Source organism: Sorex fumeus, unplaced genomic scaffold (genome assembly GCF_029834395.1).
Source record: "Sorex fumeus unplaced genomic scaffold, SorFum_2.1 ptg000008l, whole genome shotgun sequence".
NCBI lineage: Eukaryota > Metazoa > Chordata > Mammalia > Eulipotyphla > Soricidae > Sorex > Sorex fumeus.
The window spans coordinates 74,357,181-74,376,368 of NW_026606065.1; the positions used below are offsets into that span (position 1 = coordinate 74,357,181).

The 19,188-nt window shown below is 37.8% G+C and overlaps 1 protein-coding gene across 4 annotated transcripts in view; it reads left to right on the plus strand.

Moving 5' to 3' along the window:
* Positions 1 to 19,188, plus strand: part of NAA16 (N-alpha-acetyltransferase 16, NatA auxiliary subunit) — a 58,955-nt gene that overhangs the window by 28,840 nt on the left and 10,927 nt on the right. For 3 of the 4 annotated variants that reach the window (XM_056109880.1, XM_056109882.1, XM_056109881.1), the window contains 4 exons: positions 6,340 to 6,412; positions 8,221 to 8,390; positions 8,697 to 8,849; positions 13,847 to 13,975. In XM_056109880.1, the coding sequence (XP_055965855.1) occupies positions 6,340 to 6,412; positions 8,221 to 8,390; positions 8,697 to 8,849; positions 13,847 to 13,975 (525 nt within the window). Of the gene's footprint in view, positions 1 to 6,339; positions 6,413 to 8,220; positions 8,391 to 8,696; positions 8,850 to 13,846; positions 13,976 to 14,549; positions 14,693 to 19,188 lie in introns of all 4 variants that reach the window. The other variant, XR_008791747.1, reaches the window with a different exon arrangement.

Here is a 19,188-nt window from a genome sequence, read left to right on the forward strand (position 1 = left end):
TAATCAAAGTGGGGTTGGAGCGATAGCACAGTGGGTAGGGTGGTTTGCCTTGCATGCTGCCGACCCAGGTTCGATTCCCAGCATCCCATATGGTCCCCCAAGCACTCCCAGGAGTAATTCTGAGTGCATGAGTCAGGAGTAACCCCTGTGCATTGCTGGGTGTTAGCCCCCCCCTCCCACTTAAAAATATAAAACCAATTTTGCCATGAATACTTAACAAAGAATTATAATATTCTTTCATAAAACAGAAGGCTTGCTTGTGCACTAAGTGCTCTTGCTTCGGGAACCACCTGCACATAAGTTTCACTAATATGGTCCCTCAGGTCTGCCAATTCATTCTCGGGTTCCTTCAAACCAGGGACATTTTTCCTTCCGGTAATATGTTCCAATAACTTCCTGGAAGCATTATTTTCATGTAAGCAGTGCTGTGAGCTAGCATTGAGCCACTATGTTCCATTATGCCATAGAGAGCATAAAGAACTTGATCATCAGCTTTTACATTCTTACAAGTAGCAGAGTAGAATGGTGCTAAATCAAGCAAAAGTAGAAAATCTACGAAACTGTTTATTTTTGCAAGGTTGACCAACCCTGCCCAACCTTGGCTTGACCCTTTTAGGAGTGATCCCTGAACACAGAAGCAGAAGTAAAACCTGAAATAAAGAGGAAGGAAGGAAGTCAAACCTACTTAAAAAGTTTTTTAAATTTATTTTTATTCATTTAATGTGAAGTACAAAGTTACAAATATATTTGTGATTGAATTTCATTCAATGTTCCAACATCAGCCCCTTCACCAGTGCCTACTATACTCCACCAATGTCCCCATTTTCCTTCCTGCCCCCTAGCTTGACTCTGTGGCAGACACATTTATCTTCCTCAATTGTCCTAGTGTTCTTTCCCTAACTTATTCCCCCACCCCCAACCCAAACCCTTCTCCATCTTCCTCAGTAGGCAAGCTTTCTACTGAAGTCCTCTTGCTCTTACTGAAGTTTTCTTGCTAAAGTCCTCTTGCTCTTACTGAAGTTCTCTAGGTCTTCTTTCCTGTTGCCTTTTGGCATTTGCTATTCCCTTAGGAAGTTTCTTTATATACCACATATGAAAATGACCATTTTGAGTCTGCACCTTTCCCTCTGGCTGATTTCACACTTAAATGTTTCATCCGAGAGGCTGGGAATGTGGCCATGAAACACTTGTTTCCATGTGTGAGGCAGTGGGTTCAATTCCTGGCACTGCATGGTCTCCTGAACACTGTTAGTAGCAATATCTTAAATGCCAAGGTAGGAGTACCTACATGTAATGTTCAGTTCCTGAACACTGTATGATGTAGCCCCAAAACAAACTACAGATGAACAGAAAGTTTAATCCTAGAATATAAAGTAGCATAATGGGAGACTAACACCCAAGGATAGTAGAGATAAGGGCCAGGAGGATCACTCCATGGCTTGAAAGTCAGCCTTACATGCGGGGGGTGGGGAAAGGCAGCTGAGATATAGAGGGGACCACCAAGTAAGTGATGCTCGGAGGGCTCTCTCATGATGGGAGATGTGTGCTGAAAGCAGACTATGTTTATTTTTGCAAGGTAGACCAAACATGATGGCCACTTGGTACCCATATTGCAAACCTTAATACCCAAAAAAAGAGAGTAAAAGAGAATGCACCTGCCACAGAGGTGGAAGGGGGGGATATTGGGAACATTGGTGATGGACAATGGGCACTGGTGGAGGAATGGTGCTCGATCATTGTATGACTGGAACGTAATCATGAAAGGTTTTTTTTTTTTTTTTTTTTGCTTTTTGGGTCACACCCGGCGATGCTCAGGGGTTACTCCTGGCTCATGCACTCAGGAGTTACACCTGGCGGTGCTCAGGGGACCATATGGGATGCTGGGAATCAAACCTGGGTCGGCCGCGTGCAAGGCAGACGCCCTACCCGCTGTGCTATCTCTGCAGCCCCTCATGAAAGTTTTAAGTCTGTAACTATACCTCACGGTGATTCATTAAAAATATAAAAAAAGGGGTTTAATCCTACATAAAGGTACACATTTACCTTACCTTAAAAACCAGCTCTAGCTGCAGTTTCCACAAGTGCCAGTAGATGGCATTGAAGTTTATGAAAACATATCCCTTCATAACTAAAACCACTATCCAATAGAGCAATTTTTTTTTTTAAAGAATCAACAACAGAATGAGCAGGGATTCCTTTTTGACTCATCAGTGTTGTAAGTAAATGATACTGAATGAATGAAGCAACATTCTTTGAGGACTTGGTCTAGTTATATATTGTTTGCCTGAAGTTGGAGTTCCCAAGAACCTATCTGGTTCTTAAGGATTTACTATACTGAATGTTTAAACTTGGAAATGTTGCCTTAAATTAAAACTACTCTATGAGGTTTATGGGCTGGAGCAATAGCACAGTGGATAGGGCGTTTGCCTTGCACGCAGCCAACATGGCTGACCCGAGTTCGATTCCTCCGCCTCTCTTGGAGAGCCCAGCAAGCTACCAAGAGGATCTTGCCCTCACGGCAAAACCTGCCAAGCTCCCCATGATATATTCAATATGCCAAACACAGTAACAACAAGTCTCATGATGGAGACGTTACTGGACCTGCTCGAGCAAATCGATGAACAATGGGAGGACTGTAACCATAACCATGAGGTTGATGGGCTGGAGCAATAGCACAGCAGGTAGGGCATTTGCTTTGCACGCAGCCAATATGATCAAGCCGAGTTCGATTCCTCTGCCCTTCTCGGAGAGCCTGGCAAGCTATCCGTGACGTATTCGATATGCCAAACAGTAATAATTGTCACAATGGAGACGTTACTGGGCCTGCTCGAGTAAATCGATTAATAGGAGGACAGTGACAGTGATGAGGTTGATACCCTGGTATTGGTTGTGATAGGTAAATGCCTTGCTTTTTTTTTTTTTTTTTTTTTTTTTTTTCGCTTTTTGGGTCACACCCGGCAATGCACAGGGGTCACTCCTGGCTCTGTGCTCAGGAATTACCCCTGGCGGTGCTCAGGGAACCATATGGGATGCTGGGAATCGAACCCGGGTTGGCCGCGTGCAAGGCAAATGCCCTACCCACTGTGCTATCGCTCCAGCCCAATGCCATGCTTTTAATTTTGCTTTTACTATCAATCTTTTTGGAACATTTTCTTAGTTCACAAACTCCATAGGACTAATTAAAAGGGCTTGCTAAAAAGAGAATTCTGGTTCTAGAGATTCTGTAAGTAACTAACAAATTACTTCCTGATGGTAACGCTAATACTGATATTAGTCCGAGGTCATACTTTAAGATTACTATTTTAACACTTCCTCTGGTAAAATATTATACATTCATCATCTTGATCACTTTATTTTCCTTTTTTGTTTTGTTTTGGATTCAAACAGTACTCAGGGAGGCCACTCTTTTTTTGGGGGGGGGCTGACGGTCACACCTGGCAATGCACACATGCACAGGGGTACTCCTGGCTCTGCACTCAGGAATTACCCCTGGCAGTGCTCAGGGGACTTATATGGGATGCTGGGAATTGAACCTGGGTCAGCTGCGTGCAAGGCAAACACCCTACCCACTGTGCTATTACTCCAGCCCCAGGGAGGCCACTGTTGGCTCTTTGCTCAAGTGTCACTCCTGACAGTATTTAGGGCCCAGGGATCATGTGGTGTGGAGAATTTAATCCAGTCCTTCAGCATGCAAAGCTTGTCCTCTAGCCAATCTTAACCAGTTTTAAAGCCAAGTCAGTGGTATTACTTGTTGACTCTCCACCCCTACAGTTGTTTATCTTTTAGATCTAAAATTTTATACCTTTTCCCTCTAACCATTCTTATGGTTGTCACTATTATACTTAATAATTTTGTATGTACATTGTTGTAAAGGTTGTGCAGATACCAACTCAAGGCCTCACATATGCAAGACATATACTCTATTGTAGCTGTATGTTTCTCGAGATTTATAATTTGGAACATATAAGGGCAGTCATACAGTATTTGTCTTCTTGTAATTTATTTCACTTAATATCTTCAAGGACAGTGACAGGGGTCACACTTGGCAATGCACAGGGGTTACTCCTGGTGCTGCACTCAGGAGTTACTCCTGGCGGTGCTCAGGGGGCCATATGGGATGCTGGGACTCGAACCTGGGTCTGCCCTGTGCAAGGCAATCACCTTCCCTGCTGTGCTATCACTCCAGCCCCTGGGCTGGAGCGATAGCACAGCGGGTAGGGCATTCGCCTTACAAGCGGCCAACATGGCCGACCCGAGTTCGATTCCTCTGCCCCTCTCGGAGAGCCCGGCAAGCTACCGAGAGTATTCAGTATGCCAGACACAGTAACAACAAAGTCTCCAATGGAGACGTTACTGGGCCCGCTCGAGCAAATCGACGATCAACGGGAGGGCCTTTACCTTTACCCTTTTTAATATCTTCAAGATTCATCCCTGTTATAGCATATTGCAGAAAGTCCTTGCTTTTTAAAAGTTGAATAATATTGTATACCACATAAATGTACATAGTGGTTTACATGTCCATCAATGTACGTGGGTTTTGTAACCATCTAGCAGGTACCAAGACCCTGGGAATGTGAGACAATTCCTTGAACCTAGGGCAATGGATGCTCAAAGATTTATGCATGCAACATGACTAAGAAAAAGCCACCCATAGAAGCCATACATTAGTAGTCACATGACCAAGTTTATTAGGAGAGACAGCGATCAAATGGAGGCTGAAGGAATGTGCCTACCTGCACTAACGAACAGGAGGTGGAGACACAAGGGGGGCTAGGAAGCTGCAAGAAGATGTCTGCTTCCCACATCCCAAGCCATCGGCTGCCGGCAATAGTAAGGCCAATTAATCTATGTTATTCTCCAAAAATGTCAGGTTTCCCCCAGCAAGAGCTGATTCCCAGAAAAGACAGGACCTGGGGCTTTCCCACGGGCCCTGCGACCTCTAGTGGTCAAGGGGCTGAGCCAGTTAGAACTCCAACATGACTTAATACTCATTTGCTTTTTTTTTTTTTCCCCTTTTTTTGCATTTGGCAATGCAAAGGGATTACTCCTGGGTCTGCACTCAGGAATTACTCCTGGCAGTGCTCAGGGAACCATATGGGATACTAGGAATCGAACCAGGGTCGGCCACGTGCAAGGCAAACGCTCTTACCACTGTGCTATTGCTCTAGTGTTAATACTGTTTTGAATAATGCTGCTAGGGACATGGTTGTACAAATAACCTATTTGAGGTTCTAATTTTTCATCTTTTGGCATGTGCTCAGATATGCACTTGTTGGTCCATTTGTTAATTTTTTAAATTTTGAGTAATTACTGTACTCTTCCTTATGCTATTTTAATTCCCAGTATTGTACAAAGGTTTCACTTCCTTCACATTCTTCCAAAACTTGTTTTCTGGTTTTTGCTTTTTGATAGTGCCCATGCTCCTGGGTAAAAATACCTTGTTGTAGTTTCCTGTACTAGTTTTACTCTCCTGTGAGTTGAGGTGAATTGCCATTTAGTAAGAAGTGTGCGTCTTTGTCTTACTCACTGAGTAATAGAGCATATCAGCTAAAAGCTAGAATCTGATTTCTTGGGTTAAATTCTGACTCTACCTTAGTGTGTGTTCAGCTTGTTTTAATTTTTTCTAATCATTTTTCTTCAGTTTATCCTTTTTTAATATAAGATAGTCATATTTAGATTTATTATGAATAGTAAATATCATTAGATATTTAAAATTATATATACATATAAGGGAAAACTTTTTCTTTCCTGCCATTTTTAATTCTTGTGACTTTTCATTTGATGCTTTCAGGGCAGAGCACATTCACAGTGTAGTTTGTAGCATTTTAGTCTTACTAAATACTTATCAAAAGGATCAAGGACCAAAGGTCATTTAAATACTTTGTTAAGAATTTGCTTAATCTCACCTTATAGTTTTGATCATTTCTCTGAATTTTTCAGTATTAAGCAACATTTCAGAAAATCTTAAAAGTATAATGCTTTACTGCTTTCACAGTATAACAGGAAAGGAAAGACAAGTAAATTAACTGTTAGTAAGTTAAACTGATATGTTTATTTTGGCGAAGAAAAGATTTTATAGTAATTGTTGATAATTGTTCTTCAGTACCTCAAGTAGCTTATTGTGATGGGAAATTGGTAGATTTTGTTTTACTATTAAGATGGCAGTACATTTCCATGTGCTCTTTTTTCCCTGTGTGGGAGGGAAAAGCAGAAACCTAATAGCTTAGTTAATTTGTAGTTCTGAAGTCAGCTGTATATTGTTCTAAATTTAATTCATGATAAAATATGAATACCTTCAATGAAATATTTTTAAAATTTGAAATTCTGTTTCTTTAACAGATTTCTATAATCCAGGAACTTGTGACTAACTATGAAGCCTCTCTTAGAACATGTGACTTTTTCAGTCCTTATGGTAAGTTTAGATTGAGTTGGAATTTCATTGCTCGTTTAAAACTTATTTCTGGTCACAGTGCAACTAGTGTTAATTATCTGTGTGCTGTTGATACTTTACTAAATCGTTTTTGAATTAGTGAACGAAATGGGAAGAATACTTTCAATCTTACTTAATTTAAATTTTCCATCATTTTATGAGGTGGGAGTTAGCCAGCAATATAAATTTTCCAGGAATATTATTTTTTCTAATAATTTTTCTCTGTATTTTTTTGTTTTGGTACACTTGGCTGCCCTTGGGTGTTGAACCTAGGCTTCTAGCACACAAATCACACAAATAGAGCCTTTCGAGCTATCTCCGTACCCTCAAATTTTTTTTTCATTCTTTTTTATTGTTTCAGTGCTGGGAATTGCATGCAGGTTCTCATACGTGGAAGGCGATTACTCTACTGCAAAGCTACATTCCTGTCCCTTACATTTATTATAACTAAAATTCTGTTTGTTTTTTGTTTGGGGGGTGCCATTCCTAGAAGGGCTCAGGTTTTACTCCTGACTCTGTGCTCTTGGTTCACTCCTGGAGAGCTCAGGAGACCATATGTCATGCTGGGAATTGAACCCGGGTTGGGCACATATAAGGCAAGCTCCTTACCCAATGCATTGTTGCTATGGTATCATAACTGAAAATTTTTTTAAATTTTTAAAAAATTTTTTTATTTTTTTTCATAACTGAAATTTTTTTATAAAGATCTTTTTCTCATAAAAATTTAGTTCTTCAGAAATAAAAGTTTATATAAGAAAAGCAAGATAAATACCTAACTTTCCCTTTATAATTTGTTTTTAATATGTTAATTTGTGTTTGCATTGTTGAACTGTCCTTTGCTTGTCTAAGATATCTTTGTTTTTCAAATCTGATCTTTATGATGTATTGTTAGTAAATTCTCTTTCTTCTTTATTTTATTTATTTACTTGGTTTTTGAGCCACACCTGACAATGTTCAGAGGTTACTCCTGGCTCTGCACTTAGTAATCATTCCTGGTAGTGCTGCGTGACCATCTGGGATGCTGGGCATCAAACCCACGTTGATAGCTTGTAAGGCACTTGTACTGTTTCTCTGGCCCCTCTTCTTCATTTTATGCTAGTATGTCCTCCCTTCTGAAACTCATTTTGAGAACTTGGTTTCTCTTCTTGTTGCTCTTTTTCTTCCTGTAGGCTTTCCTTGTTTTTTTTTTTCTTTCTCTTTTTTTTTTATGGTGGTTTTTTTGGTACTATCTTGAGAGTTTGGTGTTTCTTTGTAAGTTCTTCTGTATTTTAAAGGTAAGGTACAGAATGGGGAGTAAGAAAGGATTCAGCTGTTGCCTCAGTGTAGGATTAATTTCACCTTTTCAGAACTCTATCTTTTCTTTCAGTCTTTCAGTTTTGGGTTTCTCTGATTTAGTGTTAAGGCCTAAAAATTGCTGAGCTCTGCTATTTCTTGACTTTATTGAAGTTTCTACTGATAAAATATTGCTTCTTGTCTTATTTTTCCTATTTTTCCCTTGCTCATATACTCTTGGCTTGAGAACTTATACTTAGATTAATTTACCCCTTTTCCCAAGCACTTTTTTTTTGGCGAGGTGGAAGTTATAAACTAGCATCTTTGGCTAGTTTCAAAAAGGGTTTGGTCACCACTTTCTGAACTTCGTAGTATGAAGTCGTAGCCTCTTTCTGTTAAAATTTTTTATTGCTGTTGGATTTTTAGTGTTTATTAACGTAATACTATTTATTATGCATTGGGGGAAAGGAATGTGATTTGTTTTACTTTGCCTTCTATAATTTTATGTTTGATTTCAGAGAATGGGGAGAAGGAACCCCCAACGACACTCCTCTGGGTTCAGTATTTCCTGGCACAGCACTTTGATAAACTTGGACAATATTCTTTGGCTTTAGATTATATTAATGCTGCAATTGGTAGCACACCAACACTAATTGAATTATTCTATATGAAAGCCAAAATTTACAAGGTAAAACTAGTTTATTCATGTTTTTGAGTAGTTGAAGACTCTGCCACTTAATCTTTGTTCTAGGAAACTCTAATAGTGTTTTTTCATAATTCTAAAAAATTTCATGTTGCACAATTGTAACAGACTAATTAGTGTTTTGTTTTAGCTCTTACAAATGCAAGTATAATTCATATAATGATTTTCAGATCAATTTAATGGAAATAATTTCAAATTTCTAGTTTGTTTTTGTAAGCTTTTCCCATTATATTGCATCCATATTATCCCAGTCATATGTTGTGATTTTTCTAATATTTTTGTCTCTTAAAGCATATAGGCAATCTCAAAGAAGCAGTAAAATGGATGGATGAAGCACAGTCTTTGGACACAGCTGATAGGTTCATCAATTCCAAATGTGCAAAATATATGCTTCGAGCAAATATGATAAAAGAAGCAGAGGAAATGTGCTCCAAATTCACAAGGGTAGGAACTGGCATACATGAGTATATAATTGCCTGAGTTAGTCAGACTGAAGTTCTATGATGCTTTGTAATTTTGTTGCTAGAGTTACTAAGAACTCATCTCAGTTTTTTTGTTGTTGTTTATTTGTATTTTGGAGGGGGACTCACACCTGGCAGGACTCAGGCTAGGGGGATCATATAAGGTTTCAGGAATCAATCTGAGGTCAGCTGTGTACATGCAAATCTTGACCAACTGTGCGGTCACTCTGGCACCCTGTTTTAATTAAAAATCCTGTTTTTAATCCCGGGTCCCTGAATGTGTTTGCTTATTGTGGTTGAATGTGTATAAGTGCCTGACTTGTAGTGGTGTATAGTACAAAAATAAAATGTTCAGCTTTAGTGCTTATGTATAAAATTCAGTTTGCAGTTATTTTATTTCATAAGTAATTTGTAACGCTTTTGTTTCTGTTAAGAATTGAGGATCAAATCCAGCCTTCTATAGGCAGAGCATGAACTGTATTCCAGCTTCATGATCGTTTTTAAATTTCTTTAGTTAGAATGGCTTACAGAGTACCTTTATGCATGATTAACTTCCCTGAGTTTACATCATGCTTATGAACCACAAAACGATCTAGACTTTGTTATGTTATAAAAAATAAATGTTGATGGTTAAACTGTAAGTAGACCAGTAGAACAGTACAAATCTTGAAGCAGACTAACGTGTATTTAGAAATATTATTCAGAAATAATCTAATACCCAGAGATGAAAAGAATTTATTGAAAGAGTGGTGTGTGTGTGTGTGTGTGTGTGTGTGTGTGTGTGTGTGTGTGTAAGTAAATATGTTGCACACAGATCAGCTCCAGGTGGATTCATGATCTAAGTATGAAAAGGAAACTCTTTTTTTTTCCCCAAATTTTGGGGCCACAGAGGGAAGTGCTCAGGGATGTGGAGCTTGGGGGACCATATGGGGTTCTGGTGATTGAAACTAGATCAACTGCGTGTAAGACCAGGACCATACTCACTGTACTGTCTCTCCAGCCCCCCAAAGGAAGCTTTTCAAATATTAAGAAGAAATGTATAGAAGTGTATCTTTACAAAGTGAGGTAGGAAGTAGTGCACCAAAAGGCCTAAAGTATAAAAACAATTTTGATAGTCTTGACTACATTAAAATTAAAGTTTATGTATAACAAAAAAAAGCCAAAGCACAGTAGAAGATAAACCATAGGTTTGGAGAAGATAGTTCTAATCCATATAATGAAAACTAGTTATATTCATTGATTGTGACTGGGAAGTAAAAGGAAATTAGGTTTGCAGGTTTGATACCCAAGTTTCATTATATTCTTTGGAATGAAATTTTGTACTTTTCTATATATTACATAAAACTTGGAGGGTTTTAGTGCTTGTGTTTGCAGGTGAGTTATTCACAGTTAATTACTGTGCTTTATGCTAATGTATCCTAGTGTGATAGTGTACTACTTTCCTTAATTGTTAACTAACAAAAAAGTGAACCTATATCTCTTCCTGATGCCATGCACAAGTCAAGTCAAATGGATTAAGGACTTCACTACCAGGCCTGAATATGTCAGGACTTGTCCTTGGTAGGAAGATTTCCACAATTCAGATGGAATAGAGAAGGGATCACTAAGAAAATGATGACTGAAGGAATCAGTCAGGATGGGAGACGAGTGCTGAAAGTAGATAATGAGCCAAACATGATGACCTCTCAGTGTCTGTATTGCAAACCATAATGCCCAAAAGTAGAGAGAGAGTATGGGGAATATTGTCTGCCATGGAGGCGGGGGGAAGGTGTGAGGGTGGGTATAACTGGGGAGATTGGTGGTGGGGAATGTGCACTGATGGAGGGATGGGTGTTTGATCATTGTGTGATGGTAACCCAAACATGAAAACTTGTAACTTAATTCAATGAAATTAAAAAAAAAAGGAGGGGGTAGTTTACCACAATGCGGGGAGGGTGGTTGGTAGAGAAGAGATGACATTGATAATGATATAGTTGATACTAGGCAGTGATCACTCTGAACAAGAACTGGGTGCTGAATGGACGTAAAGTGATGTGCATGATATTCTTTCAGTAGCAATATTGCAAAGTGTAGTGCCTTAAAGGAAAAAAAGAAAAGTGCAGGAGGGAACCTGCAGGGGACATTTGTGGAAGGAACTAGACAATGGTGAAAGCATGGGTGCTCATTTTTCAACTGAAGCTCAGTCATAAACAGCTTTGTAACTTGGTGTCTCATGGTGATTTAATGAATTTCTTGTTAAGAAATTAGGACCAGAGCGCTAGTACAGCTGGTAGGACTTTTGCTTTGCATGCAGCTCAATTGTGTTCCATCCCCGGCCCTGAGCACTACCAGGAGAAATTCCTGAGTGTAGAGCCAGTCATAGTAACCCCTGAGCATCACTGGATGTAACCCCAAAACAAAACAAAAAACCCTAAAATATCTAGAAATTAAATTAAGGAAAAATGTTAACTAATTATGTTCTATGCATAGATTGTAGTTGTGTTCCATGCTGCTGGAAATGTCTTATAGTTTAGAAGTCACAGAATGGCTTAAATTTTTATCATGAAAGTTTGACCTCTTGCAAGAAGTCATAGAAACAAATAATACACGAAACTCAGTAAGACAAGATATGAACAAGTATTTCCCAGCAGTGGAAAACAAAATGGCCAAGAAAGTATACCTTCATTAGTAATGAGGGAAACAATAAAAGACATTTGTTGTGCCATCAGATTGGCAGAAAGTTTGGTATTATTTAGTATTGAAAAGTGCTATATATGTCTTCACACACACACAAACAAATCATAGTTAAGAAAATTGTTTAGAGAGATATGCACTTTGCCAGCTGAAGATCACCCAGGTATTCGTTCAATTTGAGTGTGGGTTTCAGTACTGGTATCTAACGCTAAGCCTATGTTTTAGAATTGTGTGATAAGAGAAGTAACTGCACTGTCTAGTATCTAAAGCTCAGATGCTATAGAATCAGCTGCAGATATGGTGGTTAAACATACTTTTGGGGAAAGCATTTGCAAGAAGATGGGGTACTATGAGAAAAGATAACATTTGAAAGTAGAATACTAATACTGTTTAAATTCATTTAATCAAGATTGTTGACCGGTAAAGTGATTGAGACTCTGAAGAGATTGCTTGATGCAAATCTTTGGTCACATGGTAATTAGTGTGTTTTTAAATTTTTTCCATGCCCTGTATCACAAGAGGAAGATTACAACCACAGAGTAAACATAAACAGAAAAATATGTTTCTAGAGAAGAGTTTTGGTATATAAAACATTAATTAAATCCAATTATTTACAACAAAAGATAATAAACCAAAGTCAACTAGGCTGTGTCTGAGAAAGCAGGGAAAAGCTTGGCTTTTTGAGAATAGTTACCAAAATCTGTGGCTGGGCGCTGCGCTGGTGATTGTACAGCAGGTTTAGCCTTGCATGTGTCCAACTCGAGTTTGATCCCAGGCACCCCAAAAGGTCCCCTGAACACTCCCAGGAGAAAGCCCTGTCCTTCGTCAGGGGTGGCCCCCAAACAAAACCAAATAACCCTGACTTTACAGCTTAATTGTTGCTCTCGTTATTCCCCCTTGACAAGTTTCATGCTAAATTAAGTACACAGTCAGTGTGTTTATACCAGTCAGTGCCCTTGCAAGTCTCTGGTGGAACATATGGCAAGGTGGGGGGGAAACTGTTGGTGACCTTGAATGAATAATTAAATTTGGGTATGATTGCTAATGAAGTGTTGATAATTCCTTGTTGCAGATTTTTTGGCTGAAGATAGTTCTAGTTAATTTTTGTAAGTAAAAATATAAATGATAAAAATGTACTCAACAAAAAAAGAAATTATACAAAGAGAACTGAGGACTTTAAAATTATTTATGTAAAAATACCACTGCCACATTTCCTGGGCCACACAAAATACTCAAAATTTTTATTTCTTCTGAACAGACAACTCCAATGTTGCTGAACTGAAACTGATACTTTATCATATAATCTTTTAATTTTTTTATTTTGAGAAGTTTTTATTACCTGATGATATTCAGGGGTTACTCCTGGCTCTGAACTCAGGAACTACCCTGGTGGTTCTTGGGGGACCGTATGGGAAGCCAGAGATCAAACCCAGGTCAGCTGTGTGCAAGGCAAACACCCTGTCTACTTGTACCATCTCTCCAGCCGCATACTTAATCTTCTTAGGATTCTCATTGAGCCTTAACTGGCAGCTATTCTTAATAACTTTAGTTACTTGATTTTGTCAGCCTGTGGCAAAGAATTGTCAGACAACAGGAGATTCTGTAGGAGGAAACATAGGGGACAAAGAAAGTGACACCTGATAACACGAATGGAGGGTACTGGGAAACCAAAAGCCAGAAAAAACTTCTGCTAACTTGGGGCAGGGTATGTGTTGGAATTAATACATAAAATCATCATTTTCAGTATTGAAAATTAGTATCTCAAGCAAAGTTAAAAACCTGTTGCTAACAGACTTGATTAATGGGTATTAATCAAGGGTTATTACAGGGTCCTAGAATCAGCAGGGAAAGGTTCAGTCGCTTTCATTAGTAAAGGACAAAGAAAGCTTAACTATACTTCGTAAGGTCACTATATTAAATAATAAGTAGAGGCTTTGATATAAAAATCTTAGCTTGTGGGGGGTTGGAGCAATGACTGAAATGTTGGACTGCAGTGCTGCACCCTGGATTCAGTTATTGACACTGTGATTCCCAGGTACCGCAAATGGACCTTGAGCACCCTGCTAGAGAAGCTTCAGTTACCCTTACCACCCCCCCCCCCCCCCACCTCCCACGCCAGCTCCTCCTCCCAAAAAACCCAAACTGGAGACTTTTCTATGTAGTGAATACCCTAGCACTGCATAAATAAGAGTTAATTCTTTATTGCTCTTTATTGTCTTACTAAGACAGCTGTCATGGTAAAGGAGAAATGAGATTTTTAGGATCTCTGGTTACTTCTTTCAATAGTTAACAATGCTTCTGTTTCAGGAAGGAACATCTGCCATGGAGAATTTAAATGAGATGCAGTGTATGTGGTTTCAGACAGAATGCATTTCAGCTTACCAGCGTTTGGGGAGATACGGGGATGCCTTGAAAAAATGCCATGAAGTAGAAAGGGTAAGTTAATAGAACTTTGACCTTATTTTTCTTCTAAAGGTGACTGAAAAAAAAAAGGCAGATTTTTACACAGGATCATATACTTCTGTTTTCAGAATTTCATTTATGAAAAAGTTTTTGACTTTTGGCCTTCAAATGTTTAGAAGTTGTGAATAAATGATCGTTTTTAAAAAAATTCTCAAATGGTCATGATTTCTACGTGTCTATATATTTTGTCTGAAGAAGGAAAAGATCAGTTTAGTAAGCCATTGTTGCTATTTGTTAACATAATCAAAATTTCAAATTCCGAATTCGGCCATTATTTGATTTTCATGATTAGACTGAAGGATACACAAGCTGATGGCCACCTCTTTCTGCTTTACATCAGGTTCTGCTCCGTAGTCAGCCTCTCTCCAGTTTGTCTTCTCAGGAGATTTGTTCCTACATTCAGTGTTTTGTACAGTAATCTATGCTTGGATTGCTGGTTTATTTTATTACTTGCTTTTAGGATTAAATGTGTGATGTGCCTCAGTGAGGGGACTTTTCTTTTCCTTTGTGTGAATTTTTGTTTTCCTGTTCTTTGTCATCTCTGAAGCACTCTCCTTCCAAATGGACAACAGGAGGAAAAGAGCCACAAATGCACCCCTGAGGCAGTACTCAGCAGCCCTCAGTTGTGGGGTCTATCTGCACCACTGTTCCCATGCTGACGCAGTATAAAACCACAGGCATCATAGTCAGGTGAGCCTGATGTCTGCACTCCTGCAGTCACTTTGGCCTTTTTCCCATTGAAATTTCTGTGGTTACCCAAAAGAAAGGCAAAATACTAGGGGGTGGCTTTTGATGGGAACTAGAGTTAGAATTAATATCTGAGCCCCCAGAGATAAGGTAGTTTTTGCATTATGGGGTATGTATATAACCCCCCCCCCCCCCCGCCCCTCTTTTAGGCCAGAACATAGATGGCTGTTATCCCTGGGGAAACTTCTGCTTCTTGCAAAATATAAATTAAGGCAAGATTTATGTGTCCTAGCTCTTATTCCTGAGATAAAATCATAGATCGCTAGTTTATTTTGACATTCCCGTCCATATGACTGCCACTTTAAAAGCATTCTGCTTAGGAAAAATGTAATTCATCAGTATGTTCTCAGTAGTGAAGAGGCTGCTGCACTCGTAGGGCCAATAATCCAACTAGACCATAACTAGGACTTTATCATATTTTCGGTGAAACGGAAATTTGATTATTTCTGAGATCATTGTTTCTGTGAATTTCCCCAACTTACAAATTGATTCTTCCTAACACAAACAACTTATATCTATAGTTATTTACTATTTAGGAGGGATTGTTAGAATATGATTAATAGCTGTCCATATACCAGGTTTCTTTTGGATTTTGCTTTTCTTTAATTTTCAGTGATTGTGGCTCACTAGCAAGAAACAAAATTCTATGTAATTTTATAATGTGAAATTAATAGAATCTAGAAAATACTTGTAGAACTTTAAATCCAGCTCTAGCTAAAAATACAGTTTGGCTTATAAAAAGCATTTTTTAAAGAAAATTTTACAAGAAGTAATTAGCAATTAAAACATTGCAGAAGTCATTACTATCCAGTTATATTTTTAACTTGGTTAATTGCTGAAAATTTAACTACCTTTATTTAGGTTTGCTGTTGATGCTTGAGAATACAAAGAACTTGAGGCATAAATAGGAAAAGAAACTACCTACCTACTACTATATTTTAGTGAATAATTCATATTATAAGTAAGTAAGATTTTGACCAGAAAGATAGTCCAGAAGGTGCTTGCCTCGCACGTAATGACCTGGGTTTGATCCCTGAACCACATATGATCCCCTAAGACCCCCCCCCAGGACTGCTTCCTGAGCACAGAGCCAGGAGTAATCCAGATATGCGCACCATTCCCCCCTACCCTCTATGTGTAGCACACTGAAAATAAGTAAGATACAACTCTTCTAGTGTTCATATGTAGAAATGTGAGTGCTTAGTTTAAGGTGATTAAAGGTACCCAAAATTCTAATAAAACTCCTATAATCTAAAAGAAAAGTCATATAATTGTATATAATTGATTTAATTATAAGGATTTAGTAATATAATTACAAAATAAGTTTATAGGTATCTTCATAAGTCACTCTTGTACCTGGGTTTTAAGTATTTTAATAAGGAAAATACCTGGAGGTTTATCTTCTAAATAGGTCAGTGAGTAGAAATAGAAGTTTAAATGAGGCCAGATCATTTTTATGCTTTCCAAGAATTCAAGAAATCTTTTGTTGAAGGCAGTTTCTGTTCAGGTGCATATTACTGTAACATTTATAGTAATTCGATTTTCAGGGTTAGAATTCTAGAAAGACCTAAGATAGGTATTTTCTCTTTCTCAAGATTAGTCACCTTTTAGGATTTTAGGATTATATAAAAATGTTGTAGTTCAATCTGGTCCGATATTTAGAACTTGAGTTTTATTAAAATCAAGACAAAACTATTATCTTCAAGATACTGGATATAAATTCATGTTTAGAACAACATTTTAAACTTTATTTTTTAGACGTTATTTCTTTTCCCTTTTTTGGGTGATGGGTTTTCGGAACTTTGTCTTGATGATTTGTATCTGAAACAAACAATACTCATATATATTTTTTAAATAAGATCTAAGACATTTGGTAGATGAAGACACTATAGGAAGATTCTGGGTAGTGTTTTCAACCTCTTAATCTTGAAGACCAGTCTACAGACTGGCAGCTGAAAGCCTCCTTTCCGTTGCATCTTAATAGTTCAAATTGACTTGTGTGCTCTTTATGGTGATGATTCTCTACAAGCAAATAGTAAATCTGCTTATTACCCTAGTTTATCTGTTTATATATTAGGTTTAGTTTTGTTGCCTTTTTCTATATGAACTCTTAACTAGTCTCTAAGAACTCAGAAGTAATGCATCTAGATCAGAAGAGAGGGCTTTGTAGGGATTTTGTAAAGGAAGCCGTGAATTTACGGTGAATAACATTTAATTATGTGTTGACTTGTTTTGACTTTTTGCTATTTGGAGGGGTCGGGGGCGGCAAGTGTTCCTCACACCTGGTGATACTAAGGGCTTCCTCCTGATAGACTCCGGGAACTAACGGAGTGATACCAGGGGTAGAATCTGGATTGGCTGTGTGCAAGGCAAATGCCCTATCCACTGCACTGTCTCTTTGGCTGGCCCAGCCTCTTTGATTCATCCCTAATTTTGACAGTCTACCAAATTTTATTCCGGCCAGTTATTTTCTCACCTTGCTGAAAGTGTTTTTGAGAAAATTGGAGAGTATGAACTTATGCTGATATTCATATGTCTACTTTCTGCAGTTAGTTGATATGACCATGTCATATGATGTTTGGCCAAAGTACAGGAAAATTAATTTTGTTTGTGTTACCATCTGTATTTTTATGTATTACAAGGGAGATGATTTTGATGGAATAGTTCTGTATCTTGATTGTGGGAGTGGTTCCACAGATCTACACATGATAAAAGCACACAGAATTGTAGACATATGCTGTACCAGTGTCAGGTTTTTCACATTTGATTTGTATGTAATCTTTGGGGGAAACTGAGATAAGAGTATCAAGATATCCTTTCTGTACTACCCATTGCAACTTCTGTATAATTTAAGAGTTCTAAAAAAAATTTAGTATTAGTTGTTCTAAGTAGAATTCTGTACTAATGCTATTTCTTTCAAGAACAAAGATACTTTTGCAGCATCCTATATTTTCTAATTTATTTTATTCTAGAGTAGTAAATGTTCAGGTTTGCTAAGGCTGAGCAAGTTCTTGAGACATCAGCCTTTTCAGTGGAGATGCCGAGGCTCGGGCAGCCTAGGATAGTTTACCTTATTTTAATGAAGATGTTAACTGGAGAGAGGCAGCTTGTGGGCTGTTAACTGATAAAAGAGGCGGCTTAAATGTTTGTGGTTCCATGTGACTTTTTCTTAAATCTACTAATGTTGCTAGAAGTATTTCTTGTAGTTTGTGTCTGCTTTTTTATTCATAGATATAAATGTTTCTTAGCCTGAAGGAATTCCTGTAATCTCCTAAGATGCTCTCATCTTATTATGTACCATAACTTTACACTGCATTTCTTTAGTTAGGATTGGGTTTGATTTAAAGAATTTTTTATGATGCTACATATAACTTGATTTACCTTAACAAAAACTGAACAACTTTATGAAATATGTAATTCTCTATTTAAAAAATAAGATCAAGTTCATAACTTGAGTTGATTTTTATTATTGAAGGAATTATGTTTTCAAATATAGCATTAAAATATTTTTGAAGTAAAAAATAATGTGAAATGTTTATTTTTCTTTTCTATTTTCACATTGTATATTTTTATTATCTTTGAATTCTCTTAAAATCTCAGGCTCTTAATGTAATTTTATGTGTGTTTCTAATGATCAGGACAACTAAAAATTAAATGATTAAATCAGGACAATAACTTTTCCTGTACAACCCCAGGACAGGAAAGATGAAATAGTTGAAGAGCTTGGCCTAGATAGGTATTGAGCCATTGATTTTTCTGTATGTTTTTGAGAGAAACTAAAAGAAAAAAAGACAGATGCATTTTGGAAAGAAAGTAAAAGTGCAAGTTGCTTTATTAAAGGAGAGGTCCTTTTCATTTAACTGATAATTCTTTTTTTGGTTTGTTTGGTTTTGTGCCAGACCCAGCCATGTTTTAGGGGCTCATCCAGGCTTTGTGCTTGAGACAGAAGGCGGGGCGGGTGTCAGTCCTGACAGTACTGGGTGGACCATTCTGAGCCAGGGATCCGTTTTTGGATCCCTGGATGCAGAGTGTGTGCTCTAGGCCAGTGAGCCATCTTGCGTGGGATTTGTTTTAACCTTTTCTGCTTTTAGCCTATGAGAATTGAATGAAAGCCTTGGATTTTTTTCCCTTAGGAAATGTTGTTTATACATAGAATCCAGATTAAGATCTCTGCTAAAGGGGAATGTACAAGGATTTTGGAAACTTAGTGAGGGAAAACCATAGTGCTACATTTGTGTAGCACTTTACTACTTGAAATGATCTTAAAATGTTTTTATTTGATTGGTTTAACAAAAAACTTTATAAAACTATCTGCATAAATTTCTTTATTCTAACTTTGATTACATTATCAAGGCTTTAAAAAATTGAATTCACACACCTCACAATTGATCTTGAGTTGGCAGAGGTCACCATGCTTATCCAATTTCTTCTATGTTGCT